A 17,262-nucleotide genomic window follows, 5' to 3' on the forward strand; every position below is an offset into this window, starting at 1 on the left:
GGTCAGCAGGACTAATCAGAATGGACAAGGGCTGAGTCAGAAGGCAACTGAAACTGATGGCTGGCTCAACTCGAGGTGGTGCTTGGGCAGTTTAAGATTTGTTCAGATACAACACTAATTATGTCAGTTATTACTGGTCAAGCTGTAACCAAGGGCCTGAGGCACTGTGTCCTGCAGCACAGGGCAGAGCTGGGGATCCTGGGGCAGCCACTGTGTGTGAGCTCTGGTCTTTGTGCAGGAAGAGGCACGTTCAGATGAGCTGGATTGGGAAGAGAGGGGGGTACAGGACTTTTGAGCACCCCTCCAGCTGAGCTACACCAGCCTCTGTATTTCTCTGGAGAAAAACTCGCGGGTAGTAAGAAGCAGCCCCAGAATGCTGGATTTCAGGTGTGTTCTTACAGCATCGTTTACCATTTGAGTATCCCAGCCACAGCCCTCAGTGCAGCAGCTCTCTCATGTCCAGGAGCCCATTCCTGTTCTCCCTGGGGAGAGCTGCCAGCAGCGCAGCTGAGCTACAGGAGAGGATGCTGCACTTCACACCCATGGGCTGGGGCTCTGCCGGAGCTGCCCAGGAGTACTGGACAGGTAGTCAGGATTGCTTGTGCTCAGGATTGATGGCAGCTGTGACCAGCTGATGCCACTCACACACTGATATGCTCCAGTGTTTACTGCTTGAAAAGCGAGAGGGGACGTGGATGTGGCCGGAGAGCATAGGATGGAAATGGCCAGTTTAGATTTTTTGGAAAAATTCATGTCTACCTTTGACCTCAGAAAGCAGCAGGAGACTCAAGCACTGCAGAAACTCCATTCACAGACTGAGCTGTGCCTTTCCAACTGTACAATGCCCTTAAGACAGGAAAGTTTTGCTCTGTTTTCGGAACATTAAAAATCCTGTATTTTCAGTTAAGAGGAAGCACCAGATGCTTCCTGTTAGTCACAATTTTTGACAGTTTATTAATCTTTCTCCCCTAGATCTTTTTAGATATTTTAGCTTCTTGGACTGTAAACTTATAACTGTTCTCAGAAGGTTCTGTAAAAAGAGAAACCAGTCTGAGCTGAGACCCAGGCCAGGAGACAGAAATTAAATTCTGCTTGTGGGCTTCAGACAATCCATTTCATAGAATCAGCTGAGTTGGAAAGGACCATCAGCATCATCGAGTCCAACTCCTGGCCCTGCACCAGACACCCCAAGAATAACACCTTGTGCCTGAGAGCTTTGTCCAAATGGGTGAGAATAGCAGCAGTACAGAAGCGGTGTTCCCACGACAGTATTAGTGAAGCTCCAGATCTGTGTTTGTAAATTTTTTCTCCCATCATTTTAGACTCAGTTAGAAAATTCACGGGTGGTGATTTTAAATATGTTTGCTCAGTTACTGTTGCAAACATTTTTAAATGGTCTTCGAACCAGTAAGAACAGAAGCTTCAAGTTAAAACCACACAGAAACACCAAGAGAAAAAGTTGTTACCTTTATTTCAAAAATACCAGTAATACTGACAAATTTAAAAAGCAATTCACACTCATACAAAAGTATTCATGTGTTCTCCAAAACCACTGTATATTAAACGTCAGCATTTTAATCACGTTTTGATTTACTAAAAATAGATGTTTTTTAGCCTAGTTATTTAAGCAACTGCAAAAATCATTAAGACCAGCGTTGGGTATGTAATACAGTAGGACTGTTTGGCAGTCTAGAACAACATTCCCACACCTTGTCCTAGCTCCTTCTTGGTTCATCCGTGAAAAGGAGGACAAGAAGCTACTTGACACTTTGTGTAGGTAGATCTCTAAGAAGCTCTGAGGACTCCAGTCCCCTTCTTTCCATAGGAAGACCATTGCACTTTGGAGCTCACGAAATAATGCTGAACAAACATCCTGTTTTTAAGGCTAAACTAGTTGAGAAAATTGACTGCTACCTTTCGAATTATCAGTGTGGACAGAAGAGGTTTAGTTCTGATTAAACAGGGAATCTAAATAACAAGGCTTTTTTGAAACCACACAGAGTAAAGGCTCAGACAATAGCAGTGCTCACTTTCACTTCTAGCTCAACTGGAACAGCCTGGGTCTGTTCACTCCACCTGCACAAATAGCAGCATCAAGATTTTCTAAAATTATTCTCATAGGGAAAGCAAATGTCATCAAGTCCCAGTTCTTTTCGCGCTCCAACTCCCGCAGTATTTGCCTTATCACAAGATCTATGTATCTATCGTTTGCTATATTGCCACAAGTTCAGAGAATGTCCCGGGCTGTCTAAAGCCAAAATACCATGAGCAGGCAGCACTTCCGCACAACCCTGTCTGTCAACTGCCAAGCGTTCGCTGCCCAGTGGCAGCAGTGATATTCCAAACATGGAAATAGCTGAAACTAAAGGAGTTATGGCACAATGGGCATCTTAACTTATAGCTACTGTTGGTCCTGAGGCTTCGTATCTTCCTCTGCCATACTGCAGCTGCAGAACATTCCGACATCGACAGGCAGCCAGAGACATCAGGTCATATAGCGAGTAATAGCTCTCAGAGCATAAAGTAGTTCGGCTTGCATCCGAGCTTCTACCAGAAGCAAATTTACATGGACCTTCAGGAGAGAGAAGAAGTTACACTTCAGCACTGTGCTCACCACCACAGGCTGCAGCCAAAGGAAGCTGCGGGGCTGTGGGTGTCGTGCTGGTGCAGCAGCAGCAGGGGAGCACTGCCCGTGTCACCACACAGCCCACCAGATCTCGCTGTGGAGCTCACTGAGTGGGGCAGAGGAACCAACGCCACACCCCGTACTGCAGCACGGCGTGGCACTGGCTCACAGGCACATTTAGGCAGGGCCAGGTCCATAGGAAGAGGAAATCATCCTTTAGCAGACCAGATGGTTTAGCTGGGTAAAACAAGAGCAGCTTTCAAGCACACAAGCCCTTCTTCAGCAACACTATGCAGAGCTTGTTCAAGTTTAGTTTAATGAGGCTAATGATTAAAGGGCAGTGGGCACCTGCAGAGCAGAGGAGGGTGTTAGCAAAGGCAGAGGTGACAAGGCCATTTGCCCCTGGGACTGAGAGAGAAACACACAGGCAGCTACCACCTGAACAACAAAGAGTGGTTGGCTAAGGTGAAGCACCAGAAAAACTCTTAAGTGCCATAAATCTATTATCTCTTCTGAGACACAGGTGTTCAGTAGCTACTAGAGGTAAGAATTTTAGTTCTCCAGCTCATCTTCTCAATGTCTTTACTGTATTTCTTTGAGGGTGAGATCCTCAAAGCGGGGGGAGGGTGTGAAAGTATTTTCTCACTGACAGCAGGTTGCTGTGAGTTTGCTCGGGCATGTAAGGGCTGTGTGTGGTTTCATTTGCATGATCTCCATGAGGATGCACAGTTATTGCATTCAGTGACACGTATGTGAATGAGTCGTGGATTTTGATGGCTATGGAGTTGCAAAGTTTTGGGCTTTAAAGAAGGATTTGTGTGCTTGAAAAGCTCGTCTATTACAGTTAGTCCAGCCAAAACATAGGCAGTGTTTTACTTGAACAATCTTACATCATTGTAGTTACAGGACCCTGGTTTAAGGGGTTTAATCAACAACTAGAGCCTCTAATGATACAAACACTAATGATTTCTGCATCTTTATGTTTCAGCATTAAGTGAGGCCAAGAAATACCTTTCCAAAGAAAAACTGAAGGATATAAACTTACTTAATGGATTTGGTATCTGAGAGGTAACAACAGGCAATGTGACTGGGAGGTGCAATTCAGACTGTAACCCAGCAGCAAAGCTTTAGGCTTTCACAAAGAAACTGCTTTGGGGCTATCCATGCCAGAAGGACCAGGGGACTGTAAAGACCCTGGGCCAGCCACAGAGCTGTTCCAGGTCTGCTGCCAAGGGATGGATGATCTGGCACCACTTCCCTGCCTCTCTGGGATCCAGGCAGTACTGACTGCAGTTGAGGTGAAGCTGTACCATTGTCGTGTCTAACCCCCCAAACTTCTCAAAGCTTGCCCAGTCCATGTCAGCTGTTAGCCAGCAAATATGCAGGAGAAAAGGGGAAATTATTTCAGCCTGGAAACATGACACTTCCTAATGACTTGACTGAGTGTGAGCAGAACCCCAGTAGCATCGGGTAAAGCTTAAGCTGGGTGGCTGTGGCTGTCAGGGGGACACTGATCTGGGGCCTGTGGCTGCCCCTCAGCGCGCATGCCAACTGTACCTTCTCAGAGTGTTCAAACTGCCTCCAGAAGCTATCATACATTCTTTTTGTGGTCTTTTCAGGAGTGCAAACCACAGTCTTGATATAAACTTTAAAGCTGCGGTCCAACAACTGATTAATTTCACCATAGTCATAATCATCATATCTGTGTGGAATTGAGAGAAAAGACACTTTCATTTTCAAGCAGCAGTTATTTCACTTGCATTGTTTCTAAGCTCCTATGGCAAAATAAATTATTGGGTAATTGTAGCACTAGTTGCCCTCCCCCATAAACAAAAACATGTTTAAAAAACACATGTATGTTTGCCTAACAAACAGTTCTGGTTCAACCTGACAAAGAAAAGCCAATGTGTTTAGAACAGAAACAGTGAAACTGACCTTATTCCAAACATACAATGGATATAGTTCCAAATAGCTCGTCTCAGCATTGAGGTATCCACATCTTTGTGCATAGCCATTGTGTTGTAAGTCAGATTATAAGCAATATGGAACTTCTCATCAAGTAGTTGTCCCACATCTGGATAAAGACGATTAACCAAGGAATAGCCATGGTCTTCCCAGGAATAATCCTTAGAATAAGTAAAAATGCAGAATGGAGCATTTCAGAAATGAACTTGTGACAGCCCAGAGCTTTAATGCAGTAATAGATCCCAGGGCAGATAATCCACTGGGGGTGGGGGTTGTTCATTTGCTGGCTTTAAGCCTCACTCACAGGGCAGTGAGGGCACAGCCATTTCCAGGTTTGCTATCTGGCACAATGAACAGGTTGTTCCCTAAGCTCCTGATGGCAGCCCCATGCCTTTTACCTGAACACGAAAGGTGGGCACATGCATTCCATGTCTGGAGAAGTCTTTGTAACCATAGCTGGTATCCTCAAAGTGACGAGACACATCTCTTGTTGCTGCAGATTCTTCATCTTCTGTTAATGCCAAACAGAATTTCACACAATTTTGGTAAGAACAAATTGGAGGTGTATGAGCAGAACTCCTGCACAAGAATGGGTCTCTGTGCTTTTTAAGGAAACACATTTTCACTGGACTACCTGTATTAAGATTGTCTAGTCCAGCTCTGTGACTGCAGCTATGGTGTTCAGAGGCAGCTCCATGAAAAACACTCAGGTTTTTTCTTACAGACAAACATCTTTTTCTCCCTTCTGCTCTGCTGCAGTCTTCACCCTATCCCCTGAATATAGGGGACATTTTCCCCCTAACTCAAGAGGTCCGTAAAAATGTCAGGGGAAAAACCTGCTTTGGAATAGAGAGCTTATTAATAAAGAGACTTCTGAGACTTCCATGCCAAGTTTGTTTTAGAGCAAATTGTATTGAAGAGCCCGTGACAACCCTAAACTTGTAATAGATTAAGTATTGTCTTTCAGTCATCTGAAAAGTAATGTTTCACACACCTAAATAGCAAAGCATGTCAAGTATCTTGGTTTTACAGCATCTTGCAAGATGCTTAAGTCACTTGTGAAATTTCTAAAACTCTCGAGAGATTCCATTTCTTCTGGAGATTTCTATTATTTAATTTCTATTGGTCAGAGAGTGCTATGGTGTGTTTGTGAGCAGCCACAAATCTTGGCACTACTTGGCTTTTAAGTGTTCCTGGAAGAAAACAAGGCATCCTTAATCTTGATTCCTTCAAAGAAATGCTAATGTTTGTGAGACAGCTAATAGCACTTCTTTCCCCTTTTGCAGTAGTATTTCTTCAAATAATTTGGGAAAGTCTTAATAAATACATATACAGACTACATCTGCACTACCTGAAGAACACACGAACATGCTTTCTCTCTTCTCTCTTTCAAAACGCGTGGCCATCTCTTCTTGACTGGCTTCCTCTTCATCTCTGCACTCCTGCAGCTGCTTCATTTTCTCCATAAGAGCTTCAACTTCACAGACAGACTCTGTAGACTAAAAAGAAGAGAAAGACATTTCATTTTCATGCAACAGGAAGTGACAAGGATGGCAGAAATTGCCAAGCCAGAAAGTTTAAACACAGCTTAAGTCCTTTACATCTTCAAATACAGATTTTTCAAGGAACACAGTTTTTGAAAGAAACCTGTACTGACCCAATGGCATACATTTAGTCATCATCTTTTCTCAATTAGATCCCTGGTATTTTTAGCATGATTTAAAAATCACAGCATTTTGGAACAAGTCGTTCTCACACTAAAATTAGTTTCTCTTAGTCTAAATGTTCAGCAACTGAAAAACAAGGAGCTGTAACAGAAATTCTGATAGAGGAAGTAACCACAATTTACCACCCAACTGTATTTTTCCCCTCCTCTGCTCGCAGAGAAGAAACATTGAAGGAAAAAGGAAGAGTGAGTGTAAATGCAGATTTAATGAAGCCTCAAAAGAAAGCCTGTGCAAGATAATTGTCTTTCACAAGAGCTGTTTTAACACCACAAGACAGTATTAATTCAGTAATCGGTCTTGTAAAACTTCATCAGCACGAAGGAAAGTAAAATTATCTTTAATTTATACAGTTCTGCCCCTTTCCTCCCTGCCTTTTGCAGTTTCCTCCTTCAGAGAGCCAGCAAGCTTCATCAAACAAATTTAAATGCCACCCACACCACTGCAGTAAAATCTCGAAGGCAAGGATCCTGCAGTGGGAACACCCTCATGGCTGTTCTTAAACCAACACTTAGTTCACATCATGCTTTTCACCAAGGGAAAACAAGTCCAGATCAGCATAACTGCTGCAGGCAGGAGAGAGTGTTTTTTTTATAGACAGTCACAAAGTTGTGTATGATCTGTTAAGAATCATCTGTTGTGTGTTGCATCACAAACACCTCAAGGCAAAAAAGTCAGAGCCTGGAATCAAAGGAAGAGGCAACTTTCCACTGCACCCATGAAAAAAGCATTCCTGGCCACTGCTGCTCAGGACACGTATCATGAACTAGCTGAGGCTGGGACTCATCTCAGTTCACCTTTATGAATGACAGGCAGAAAAAGCAAACAGAGATTGTGCCTGTTTCTCCCTTTGGTAGCTTTCCCCAGCTTACCAGTATCATTTCAGCTCCTCCTAAATGCACTTTTTCAATACCCACATCTGGATTAGACTCGTCAATCCCACTCTCAATGAATGAAAAGAAACAGGCATCCTCCACATATTAAGTTTACAAAGAAATGACTGCTTCTGAAAGAGATCGATTGTTCAGACACTTACTGGAATACTCCCAGCTGGGCTGGCATGGATTTCATCCACCCCATGGTAACCATTTGTAATATCACATATGCAATAGTTACTGACGGAGGGGGGCCTGAAGGTGTGACCCCCTTCACAGTCGATCTCTGGGCTGATCCCACAGCCAAACGTGAAGGAAGCAAGGGAGTGGTAGTGTGTAAGGAGAACGACTGCATGGATCAGCTCTGCCAAGGACCAGCTGTTCTCTTCAGTCTTCAGTAGTTGCTTTAAAAATAACGCAAGACAAAAATATGAAAGTAATTCATTTGACCCACCTTAATGCAGTTTATCAACACATTTCTTTGCCAGGTAAAATTATTTTCCCAACATCCATATGTGCTTCCTAAACTTTCTGCTGCCATTAGTGTGCTCAGTGACCTGTTACCAGGTGACCTGCCAGACACAGACTTGCGTGGTTAAGCCACAAAGGAGGCAACTTCTCTCCCCTCTCTGTCCCTAAACAATTGAATAAGTTGGGGTTTCTCTTTTGCACCACGTGGTTTCTATCGAGGCCAGACTGACTTGCATTGAAATTTCACACCTCTGATGAAGATGCAACCACGACTGTTCCTTGTTTGTTCAAATGGTTTTTACAGCATCAGAAAACCCAGGCAACTCCTTGCAGATCAGCTGTGTAAAAACCTGGCACCAGGCTCCCTTCATCTTGTCCCTGTGGGTGGAATGCTCTAGATTTGACAAGAAGCTTCAAACCCCAACTTCCCCTTCAGGCAGGAAAGTGTGGGAGGTTTGGGGCCTTCTGGCAGAGCATGTGCCCTCCCCCACAGCGCATCATCCTGCCTCCCAGCTGGACCTGCCACCACCTCTCACCAGGCCAGGCAGCACCGAGGGAAGTCCCAGCACCCACGTGCTCCTCGCTAGGAGCGCAGAGGAGAGCAGAAGGGCTGGAAGAAGCAGCCCCTTGGTGGTTTGTTGGTGCTGCAGTCCTGGCTGTCCTGTACCACCATCGTTCCCCTGGGCAGCTCTGCCAGCCTGCTCCCTCCATCCCAGCCTGAAAACTCAGCATTTGAACTGGCAGCAAGCCAGACAAAAATGTGATGGCTGGTGATCTGCCTGACCTCTGGCAGCATCTCAGAAACTGAAAGCACACAGCTTGAGGAGGGAGGTGCACACCTGAGCACATCGTCATCGCACCAACAGAATTCCAACATGACACAGAAATTTTAGCATGTTGTAAATTAAATTTGTCACTCATTTGAGAGCAGTTATGATCCTGTTAGTTTTACAAGGGCACAAGTGATACTGTATCATGCAGTGATGTAGCACTGAAATTAAAGTCATTACCACAGAACATCTTTCACTCTGTCTGGCTCTGAACCCCTGTGATTGCTTTACTGAAAAAAGGGGACATTCACATTACTGCATGAAAGACCTACCTCGATATGTTCCTTGGTGATAAGCCAGGGTCGATGAGCCAACATTTTGTTCAGTTCTCCTAAATTTTGCAGTTTTTGAGGTGCATTTTCCAGACCATTCAACCATTTAGGGTCTCCGCCGACATGAAGGAAGTCATTCACATGGAGGTTAACAAGGTAAGAGCACTGATGTCGTGCTGCAGCCTAGAAAGGAAAACAATGTGATACAGAAAACAATTACAGAAAGTTAGTACTTTATGACAAATACCGTAAGTCATCATTTCCTCAAAACATCCAAGAATAACACTTGCACTGAACAAAGACTCGAGTAAAAAAACATTTCTGAGATTAACACATCAGCTTGTTCTGATTATTGTTCTCACAACATAAATATCCCTTGTTCATACACACCATCATTCTGCTGGCTACAGGTGCAACGTGCCTACACCCAGGGAGAAGTACAGGCATGGATTTATTACATGTCCTGAAGCAAGTAATCCATACTGCCTCATACTCCCCAGGGCGGAAGAAGCTGTCTCTAACTGCATCTTTACCAGCAACAGTCGAAAGCAGGTTTTAGACTGCATATGTCAAGAGAGACTATGGGCAGCTTCTCAGCAAAGAAAGCCCAGTATCATTTACTCAAACACTAATACTTTCTGCATCAAATTAAGACACAGCCCAAAACTTTAATTCAGCTTCAGCAAGCAAAGATCACTGAACTGGCAGATTAAAAATTAGAAATCAACCACTTTTGGCAGAAAATTGGCTTAGAATTTACATATTCAGAAATGCATGATAGGACCGACTATTGAGTTGGAGGGAGATGTATGTGACAGGACACACACACAGAAACAAACTTTCTTGAGACACAGTTTCTGAGATACTAAGGAAGCCAGTAACAATTGTCTCATTTCTATAGCAGGTTTTTGCCCTTTTACTCACAGTCCTACTGAATCTATGAACATGAAGTGCTAATCTTCTGAAACCATCTGTAAAGCAGACACCAACAAACATACTCTGCTTTTCTCTTAGCTGCTGGTGAAAAGCCTTTCCACCTAGAAACTGCAAAGCACAGCAACAGCTGCTCTCAGACAGGGCCCGAGGCGCTGCCAGCGTGGCTGTTTCTGCCTGGTGCGTACCATTATCCCGATGTAGTGCCGGTAATGGAGCGGGAGAGGACCATCCATTTGCAGGAGATAGTGCTGAGTTTTTAGAAAGCTTTCGAGATACTGCGGGTGGAAAACCATCACCAAGGTGACATTGTCCAGCCGGCCCAGCGTGGCAAAAGACTCTGCAAACAGCGTGTGCATCGTGGCGTCCTCCTTTCCCACCTGAATTGTCTGATTGAAGAGAAAGAGCAATGAGCAATATTGTCCAAGTACCACCAATAAAATAGCAAATAAATGTATTACCACAGCACCCAGAGGCCCCAAGTGAAAGGAATTATATTATAAATCTATTAATGGCATTAAATCAGTGCACATGAGGCACATTAAATCCCTGTAATACCTCTCATTTAGGAGATCACAAGTGGTTATGTCAGCAAAAGGAGATTTTTGGCTTTAGTCTCTCTCTAATACAACACTGACTTCTCATTTTTAACTCTCACCTTCACTTTCTTGAATACCCCAGGTTGATCTTAGTTTATTATAATTAAAAGCTATTTGAATCATCACTTTTACTAAGGGAAAAAGAGGGAAAGAAGTAAAAGGCTAGCTAAGATGACAAGAGAGAAAAAAAAGGAAATTGAAAAAGACTCTAAAATTCCTAGAAAACCACAGGCATATAACTAATTTTTCTTTGCTCCAAATTCTCTTACCAGATGATCAGGCAAGAAGCACCAGAAATGCTCATCCACAGCACTCTGAAGCTTCTCAGATTCTGCAGAGTGCTAGAGGCAGCTCAAGAAAAAGCAATCCCAGAGCAGAGGGGCAGGTACCTTGTGGACCAGTAGGAAATTACATCCGGATGTTCACAAGGAAACAGTATTGGGTTTCTCTCATGCTAGATAGCAGCACGGGAGGGGTCATAACTATTCCAAAGCTCCCCAAGGCTCTCACTGTTCTGTACACTAGAACTGTGTCCAAAGTCTCAGGACTGAATGTGATCAGGACTGAAAATGTTTTGCAGTTCAGCAGCTGTCCTGAAACCAAATGTGGGCTACTACTAAAAGGATGTTCCTTAAAAGCGTAAAGTTCACTATGTACTTGAAAACACTACCACACCTCCTTCTCAGGGATGAATCTGCTTGGTCCGTGTCCCAGTGGTCTAGGAATTCTTATTCCAAGTTCCTAGAAAAGAAAATTACACCACCTCAGCATTTAGTTATAAACAGCTTTTTAGCTGTGGTTGCAAGAAAGAAAAGAGTTCTCCATTCAGAGCTGGACTTATTTGGGTACTTGTGGTACTCTTACACGGGCACTTTTACTAGTACTGTTTGTACAAATGCAAATCATTTTTTTTATACAAGTGCTTTATAATTAGCTGTGCTTGTTTACAGCACACTGCCCCACTCCAGCAACAAAAAGTTCAACAACAAAGGCCCTGTCAACCAAAGAAAACACGCACAAATTTATATGCACACACACACAGACACACTACAGCTTGGTTCACAGAAAATTCTGCATACAGCATATTTTGGCAGGGTGTCCAGGACAAGGAGTTCCGAACATGCTGGCTGCTGTGTGGTTATGCCACTGATACAAAACGAGGCTGCTGTGTGTGTGTACATCCGCAGTTCGCCAGCACACAACACCCTGTGCATCTGTCAGGAAATGAAACAGCTGTAACCCTAATCAGATTTCTTCTTCCCAACCTCAAAGATCACTTAAACTGCTGAAAGTACCTGATCTACATTTGCATCTACTTTCTTTTCAAGATAGGATAAAAGCTATTCACATTTGCAAGGAGGGAGGGAGAATTTGCTCTATCGGAACAGCAGCAGCCACATCCTTGCACCCACTTGTGTGGATGCGTTGCCTTGCAGGTAAAGTGGAGGCTGGATACCCCTGGCAGTTACCTACTTGCCCTCTCCTTCAGCTGGATGAAACTTTCTGACAGGCCTGTGGCATCCTGGGCCCTTCCTGCAGCCAAGGAGCAAATACATAGAAGACTTGGGTGCATTAGTGTCCTGCCTGTTAACACTGTTCCCTTTGGAAGGTGGAAAGCCACGTGCTCCAGGGCAGTCTCTCCATTTGGCACAGAGCAGCCCCCTGAGAAGGCACACCAGGTTCCAGGGGCAGGTACCAAAGCAGGACATGGCTTCACCTCACACCTTCACACATGCCCCCCATCCCATCGCTTCAGAGGCTCCCTCTGCTGTGCGTGTGGCACTCACTGCAAACCAGCTCTCCTGAGGGGATTACTCCCCAGCGAGCAGCTTGGCTTCCCCAGGAAAGGTGGGAGCCCTGCCAGCTGATGGCATGGCACTCTTATAGACAGAGGGAGGCCTGGGATTAAAGCTGAGGATGGAGCCGAGTGCTAAACACTAGGCTATATAAAAACTAAAGGTTTGGGCTACTTACCTGTGCCCTCTTTCCCAGTCATCTTTTAGAACATATCCATTGCCTCTGTTGCATAGCCAAACCCAACCATTTTGTGATGATATCAACTAGGTTTAGATGAATAAATACCATGCACTGAACCAGTTCAGGCCACACAGAGCAGAGGGGCACCTTCAGCTGGTTTAAGCCTCAAGAGCAGATGATGCCCCAAGAGCTGCCTGCCAAATGCAGTTTTTAACTTCACCACATTTTCCCCACATAGATAAGGGCTCTTATAAACATGCAATACTGGTTGTACTCACTATTGCACTTTTTCTCTCTTTAGCTGAGGTTTCTATTTGTATGAGTTCACTGTACGAGAAGCAATTTTATTAATCAGTTACAGTTTCCTGAACTTTCCCCTAAGATTAAAAAACAGCTTCAGAGAGCTGGAAACAATGAGTGCAGGCCTAATACCAAACCCTTCAGACTATGAGAGTCTCCTTATCCTTAAGTCAGATGCCTTCATTTCTCAAGTCTTACTTGGATAAAGTAAGATCAAAGGGCACCTCTTACTACTAGTCTTTTCACTTTTTCTCCTCAGTGTAGCTTTTTCCTGCTATGGGTCCCAACATACACAAGTAAATTTTGCCTGTCAGTCAAGCAATGCCACTAGCAGGATGGAATTTATCAGCATCTCTCTTTAAAACTCCAGCACAGCTTCTCATCTGGGCTACAACTACACTAGAGAAACATCTTTCAGCCAAACAACAGCAAGCAAAAAGAGAGATCCTTTAAATTGTAAGCAGCATTTAATTTAGCAGATGTCTGCAGTTTGCCAGATCAAGCACTCCAAGACAAATACCTTGAAGTTTAATTCTTGAACAAATATTTTTCAGTCTTTCCTTTTCCCAGAACAGTTAGAAGAAGAAGAAAAAAAAAAAACCAAACCCAGATTTAAGAACCTGAGATCAGCAGGCTGCTAATGTATTCTGCTTCACAATCTAAAATACATTACAATCAATACACTACTGTTTCTTAAAGCATGCAGAGGTCAAACTTAAGATTACACAGCAAATTACTCCACTATCCAAACCCTCGCTGCAAACTGACTTAAAAGGTTTTTTTAATGATTAAATAAGTTGCTTTGTTTTCCATCAGGAGAAGGACCATCCCCCTGATATCATAGCACCAGCCCAGTACTTGAGAAGCCTGGGGTCAAGGCTCTGATGCGACAGAGATGTAACAAAGGATTTGTGAAGATGAGCCCATTTCCCGTCTGCAAAATGGGGGTTTCTTCCAGATGGTGCTGAGAACAGAAGCAGCTTGCCATGAGGTGCACACTTAACACCGTCATGAGAGTTGGGTAAAATCTGACCCACTAGAAGCCTTTTGAAAACTTGTTCTTCAGTTACAAGCCATGGCAGACCTTTTAAAAACTATTCTCCTCTCTTTTTCAGAAGCACCAGTTAATCAAATTCTCCTAGTACTTCAGAAATAGCCATGTGCTTCCAGCATCCCAGCATTTCAAATACTCGATAACGCAGTAATAGTTCTCAAAACAGTCCTAGTGATTCTTTCCTTTGTCCTGAGTGTAATTCTATGCTTCACAATATCCTTCACTAAACCTCCATCTTCCAAATACACTCAACTCAGGGAGCAACACTCTCCCTCTCAAAGGCAAGACCTGCATCCTGAGCAGACATACCACTATATCTATCTCCTGCACCTTTCTCTTAAAGCACCATCTCACCTGAAGCACCAACAAGCATTTGGTGAAGCAGTTGTGTCTAGGACAAGGAGCAGCTGGAAAAAGCCTGTATTTCTTTTGGTTATTACAAAAGTATAAGCAACTTTCATGTGATTCCAGGCCACAGAATTGCGCACCAAAGTGACCTACTTAGTGACACATTCTCTGCATCTAACTTCTCCTGGCTCCTTTCCTCCTGTTTATCAACCTCACCACACCACTTTCATTCAGTCCAGAAACTCTGCAGCTGAATACAGCTCAAAGCTCAGCAGAAAGCCAACCACAACTGAGGCTTTAGGTGTAAATAAATAATAACAATAATGATGATGATGATGATGCATCAGAGGCACTCCATCTTCAAAGCCAGAACATAAAACTCGGGTGGCTGCAAAGCTGAGCACCAAGGGTGGAACAGATTTCACCCTCAACACCCAGAAGCTCAAGCTAATGGACGGAGGTGGGCCTTGCTGGGTGGCAATCCACTCCACTGCGCACCTTCCAGACATACCTTGACAGAGACATTAAGACTTTAGCCATATAAATGCTGTATTGCTATGCTGGCAGAGACAACCTCGGAAATCACAGAAAAGCCTCCTCTTCCACCTTATGTAACATAACTTGTATTTCTGTACAGCCACTATTATTATTTCCATGGGAACTATGCTTACCCAGGTACCTATCATTTCTCAATCTACACATCCCTCACCACTGCCATATCAGCCCAGAATCACATCTCATGCATTTAGATACTGCAAGATTCCTGTGAGGTAGGACAAGTATATTATCTCCCATCTAGGAAAAAAAAATCCTGGAGAAATGGAAAAGCTACACATCTTAGAAGACTGGTGGCTTCAGCTGAGATCTCTCAAGTCACAGGTTAATGCCCTAACCATCAGACTGTGTGCCTGTTCAGAGACTTCTCAGCCAGGAAATGCTTTATGCAAATTTACACCAAGAAACAGCACTACAGAGCTGAGACAGAAAAGTTAATGAGACAAGTCTGCAAGCTTAATTATATACTTCCCAGTTACCACTCTCTCTCACCAGTCTGGCTCACTTAGCACATCCAACTCCACAAGGACAACCAGACCAAAAAGTCTGTACTGCCTGTACATACAAGCTCAGGGAAGATCACTCTAAAGCCTCAAATATGTGCAAACTCACACAACTTAGAGCTTTTCTGTATCTCACAGATGTCAATCCAGCCTAACTTTTAGGTAGCTTTTTTAAGCCTCTGGACAGGAACATTATTCCTGTCAAATTTATGTAAAAGCCTGGGATAAAAAGTCAAACTGCAATTGTGTAGAAGAGGTTTGTAAATACTTAAAAGTACAACACACATTACCTCTGCTAGTAATAAAACATTATCTGCTTTGGTTCTGAATCTCTTTAAATTGTAAATAAAAAAAAAAAAGTCACAGTCTAAACAGCCACCCAGTATCAGAAATTTCACCTAGAAACACTGAAAACAGAACTAAACTACACACCAGGTCACAGAGCCTCTGGAACAGGAACAGCTATCTAACCTAAGCTACAGTTCTTCCTCCATTGTGTGCCTAAAATGCTTTTTCAGCTCCTTGTTGGTCCCTCACTACTGGCTCCTTGCAGCTAGAGCTCTGTCTCTTACCACAAAACCTCTCCCAAAACTCAATGCTAGTTTTGTCCAATGAATCTGGGGACTGTTACCAAACTGCTAATGTTCAGTCATACAGGATTCATGAGCTGTGATCCACAATGCTCACTCAGACTGCTTCTCTGGTGTTAGCACAGTGAGCCATTTTGCTCCCCTCAAGTACAGTCAGTACCACTATCAAATGTTGTATCTACCAGAAAGACTTATTTACATACTTCCTTAGGCCTTCTCTAAATGGCAAAGGGAACATTTTATCATAGACAAGCCACAGGCGAAGTAAAATTATAATTATCAATTTACTTCCGTAAACTACATTTGAATTAACTTCTTTATCTGAATCATCTATGTCCTGATTAAGCACTAAGTGCTGCTAGACTCAAACAAAGTTATATGAAAACCACACCCCATAATACAATATAATCTAATGTAAAGAACCAAAATAGGGAAATGAGATTGAGGTGAATTTTTTGGAAGTAACATTTTCCTAGACAACCAGTCATCATTTTACATAATCTAAGTGCATTCCAATTAGGGTTAAGAAAGGCACGAGCTGTGAGTTAAAAACTCTTCAACACAATCTCCCAGTAGAATTAACTCCTCCAGCATGCCAGTGCTGAAAATTCAGCTTAGTAGAATATGATGAGCATTTGAAGCATGGGCATTAAAAATACTCATTTAGGGCTTTATAAGCTTATAGGATGAAATGCCCCTACGCACATGAGTGTCCAAAAAGGCTGTGCTGCATTTCCAAGGGAGACTTGGCACTTACCAGTTTAAGAGGCTTCATGCTGCTGCTGCTCCTTCGCTCACTGTGAACTGTCTGGTTCCTACTTCCCCTTTAAAGGCCACCGACAGCAAAACCTCACTGGTGGTGACACTGAGGCTGCAAATGGAGTTTCCTTGTTTAGGACCTTAACAACAAGGACAGGCACAACTGGCCCCCCAGGACAGGCTGTCCCCAACTAATACATACTCAGCTTAAAAGCTGTATTTTCAGTTCTGCTAAATGCAGTAGCTACTGTAGTTTCCACATTGGACAGAGAACTTTTAGGAAGGAGGGAATTAAAAACAAAGACTAGTGATTAAATATATTTCTTTTCCTACACACACAGAAATCCTGCATCTTTTCTAAATGTGGGGCTATGCAGAACTGGCCATTTTTCCTATTTTATTTGTTTACTTAATCCTGATGTAGCTGCAATTGTTGTGGCTTTCTCAAACAAACCATGATTCACATTAAAATGACAGAAAAAAATTATCCTAGAAATGCTCATGTACTTTAAATGTTTCCACTGGTTCCATTTGCTGAGTATGTAAGACTGTCATTCAGCTGAAGCAACAGACATGTCTCCACTTGTATGGATTTAAAGAACTGAGAACAAGGACTCCCCTTCTCTTACAAAGCACTTTGTTACACAGACCTACCACTCTTCACTGGAATTAGAGCATGGCAAATGCTGAACTGTTTCTCTTTTCATATAGAGTATGTTATTCTTATATGAATTTAAAGATGTAAATTACTTTAATTTCGATATCATTTCTCTGGATGTCTCAAAGTCCTTTAAAATACCCGATTTTAAAAACATCCCTATCTAGTTTATCTGACTTGATTCAAGACAGAAATCAAGGCAAGGGAAAATGTGCCCAAGATC

The 17,262-nt window shown here is 43.2% G+C and overlaps 1 protein-coding gene across 1 annotated transcript; it reads right to left on the reverse strand.

Moving 5' to 3' along the window:
* Positions 1-1,450: 1,450 nt before the first annotated feature.
* Positions 1,451-16,516, reverse strand: SESN1 (sestrin 1). Its single transcript, XM_008637759.2, has 10 exons — positions 16,380-16,516; positions 10,971-11,036; positions 9,885-10,085; positions 8,764-8,946; positions 7,352-7,594; positions 5,943-6,090; positions 4,990-5,102; positions 4,562-4,752; positions 4,184-4,328; positions 1,451-2,572 (listed from the first exon to the last, which is right to left on the reverse strand). Exons 1-10 carry the CDS (start codon positions 16,395-16,397, stop codon positions 2,486-2,488), a joined length of 1,395 nt encoding a protein of 464 aa, XP_008635981.1. The 5' UTR covers positions 16,398-16,516; the 3' UTR covers positions 1,451-2,485.
* Positions 16,517-17,262: the final 746 nt, after the last annotated feature.

The sequence above is a fragment of the Corvus brachyrhynchos genome, unplaced genomic scaffold, assembly GCF_000691975.1.
Source record: "Corvus brachyrhynchos isolate BGI_N302 unplaced genomic scaffold, ASM69197v1 scaffold14, whole genome shotgun sequence".
NCBI lineage: Eukaryota > Metazoa > Chordata > Aves > Passeriformes > Corvidae > Corvus > Corvus brachyrhynchos.

Excerpts from the sequence above, each read along its gene's own strand:
- SESN1 (XM_008637759.2), bottom strand. Across the intron at positions 4,753-4,989 it reads TGCCCACCTTTCGTGTTCAG|GATTATTCCTGGGAAGACCA; the intron begins GTAAAAGGCATG and ends ACTTATTCTAAG. Across the intron at positions 4,329-4,561 it reads CATTGTATGTTTGGAATAAG|ATATGATGATTATGACTATG; the intron begins GTCAGTTTCACT and ends AATTCCACACAG.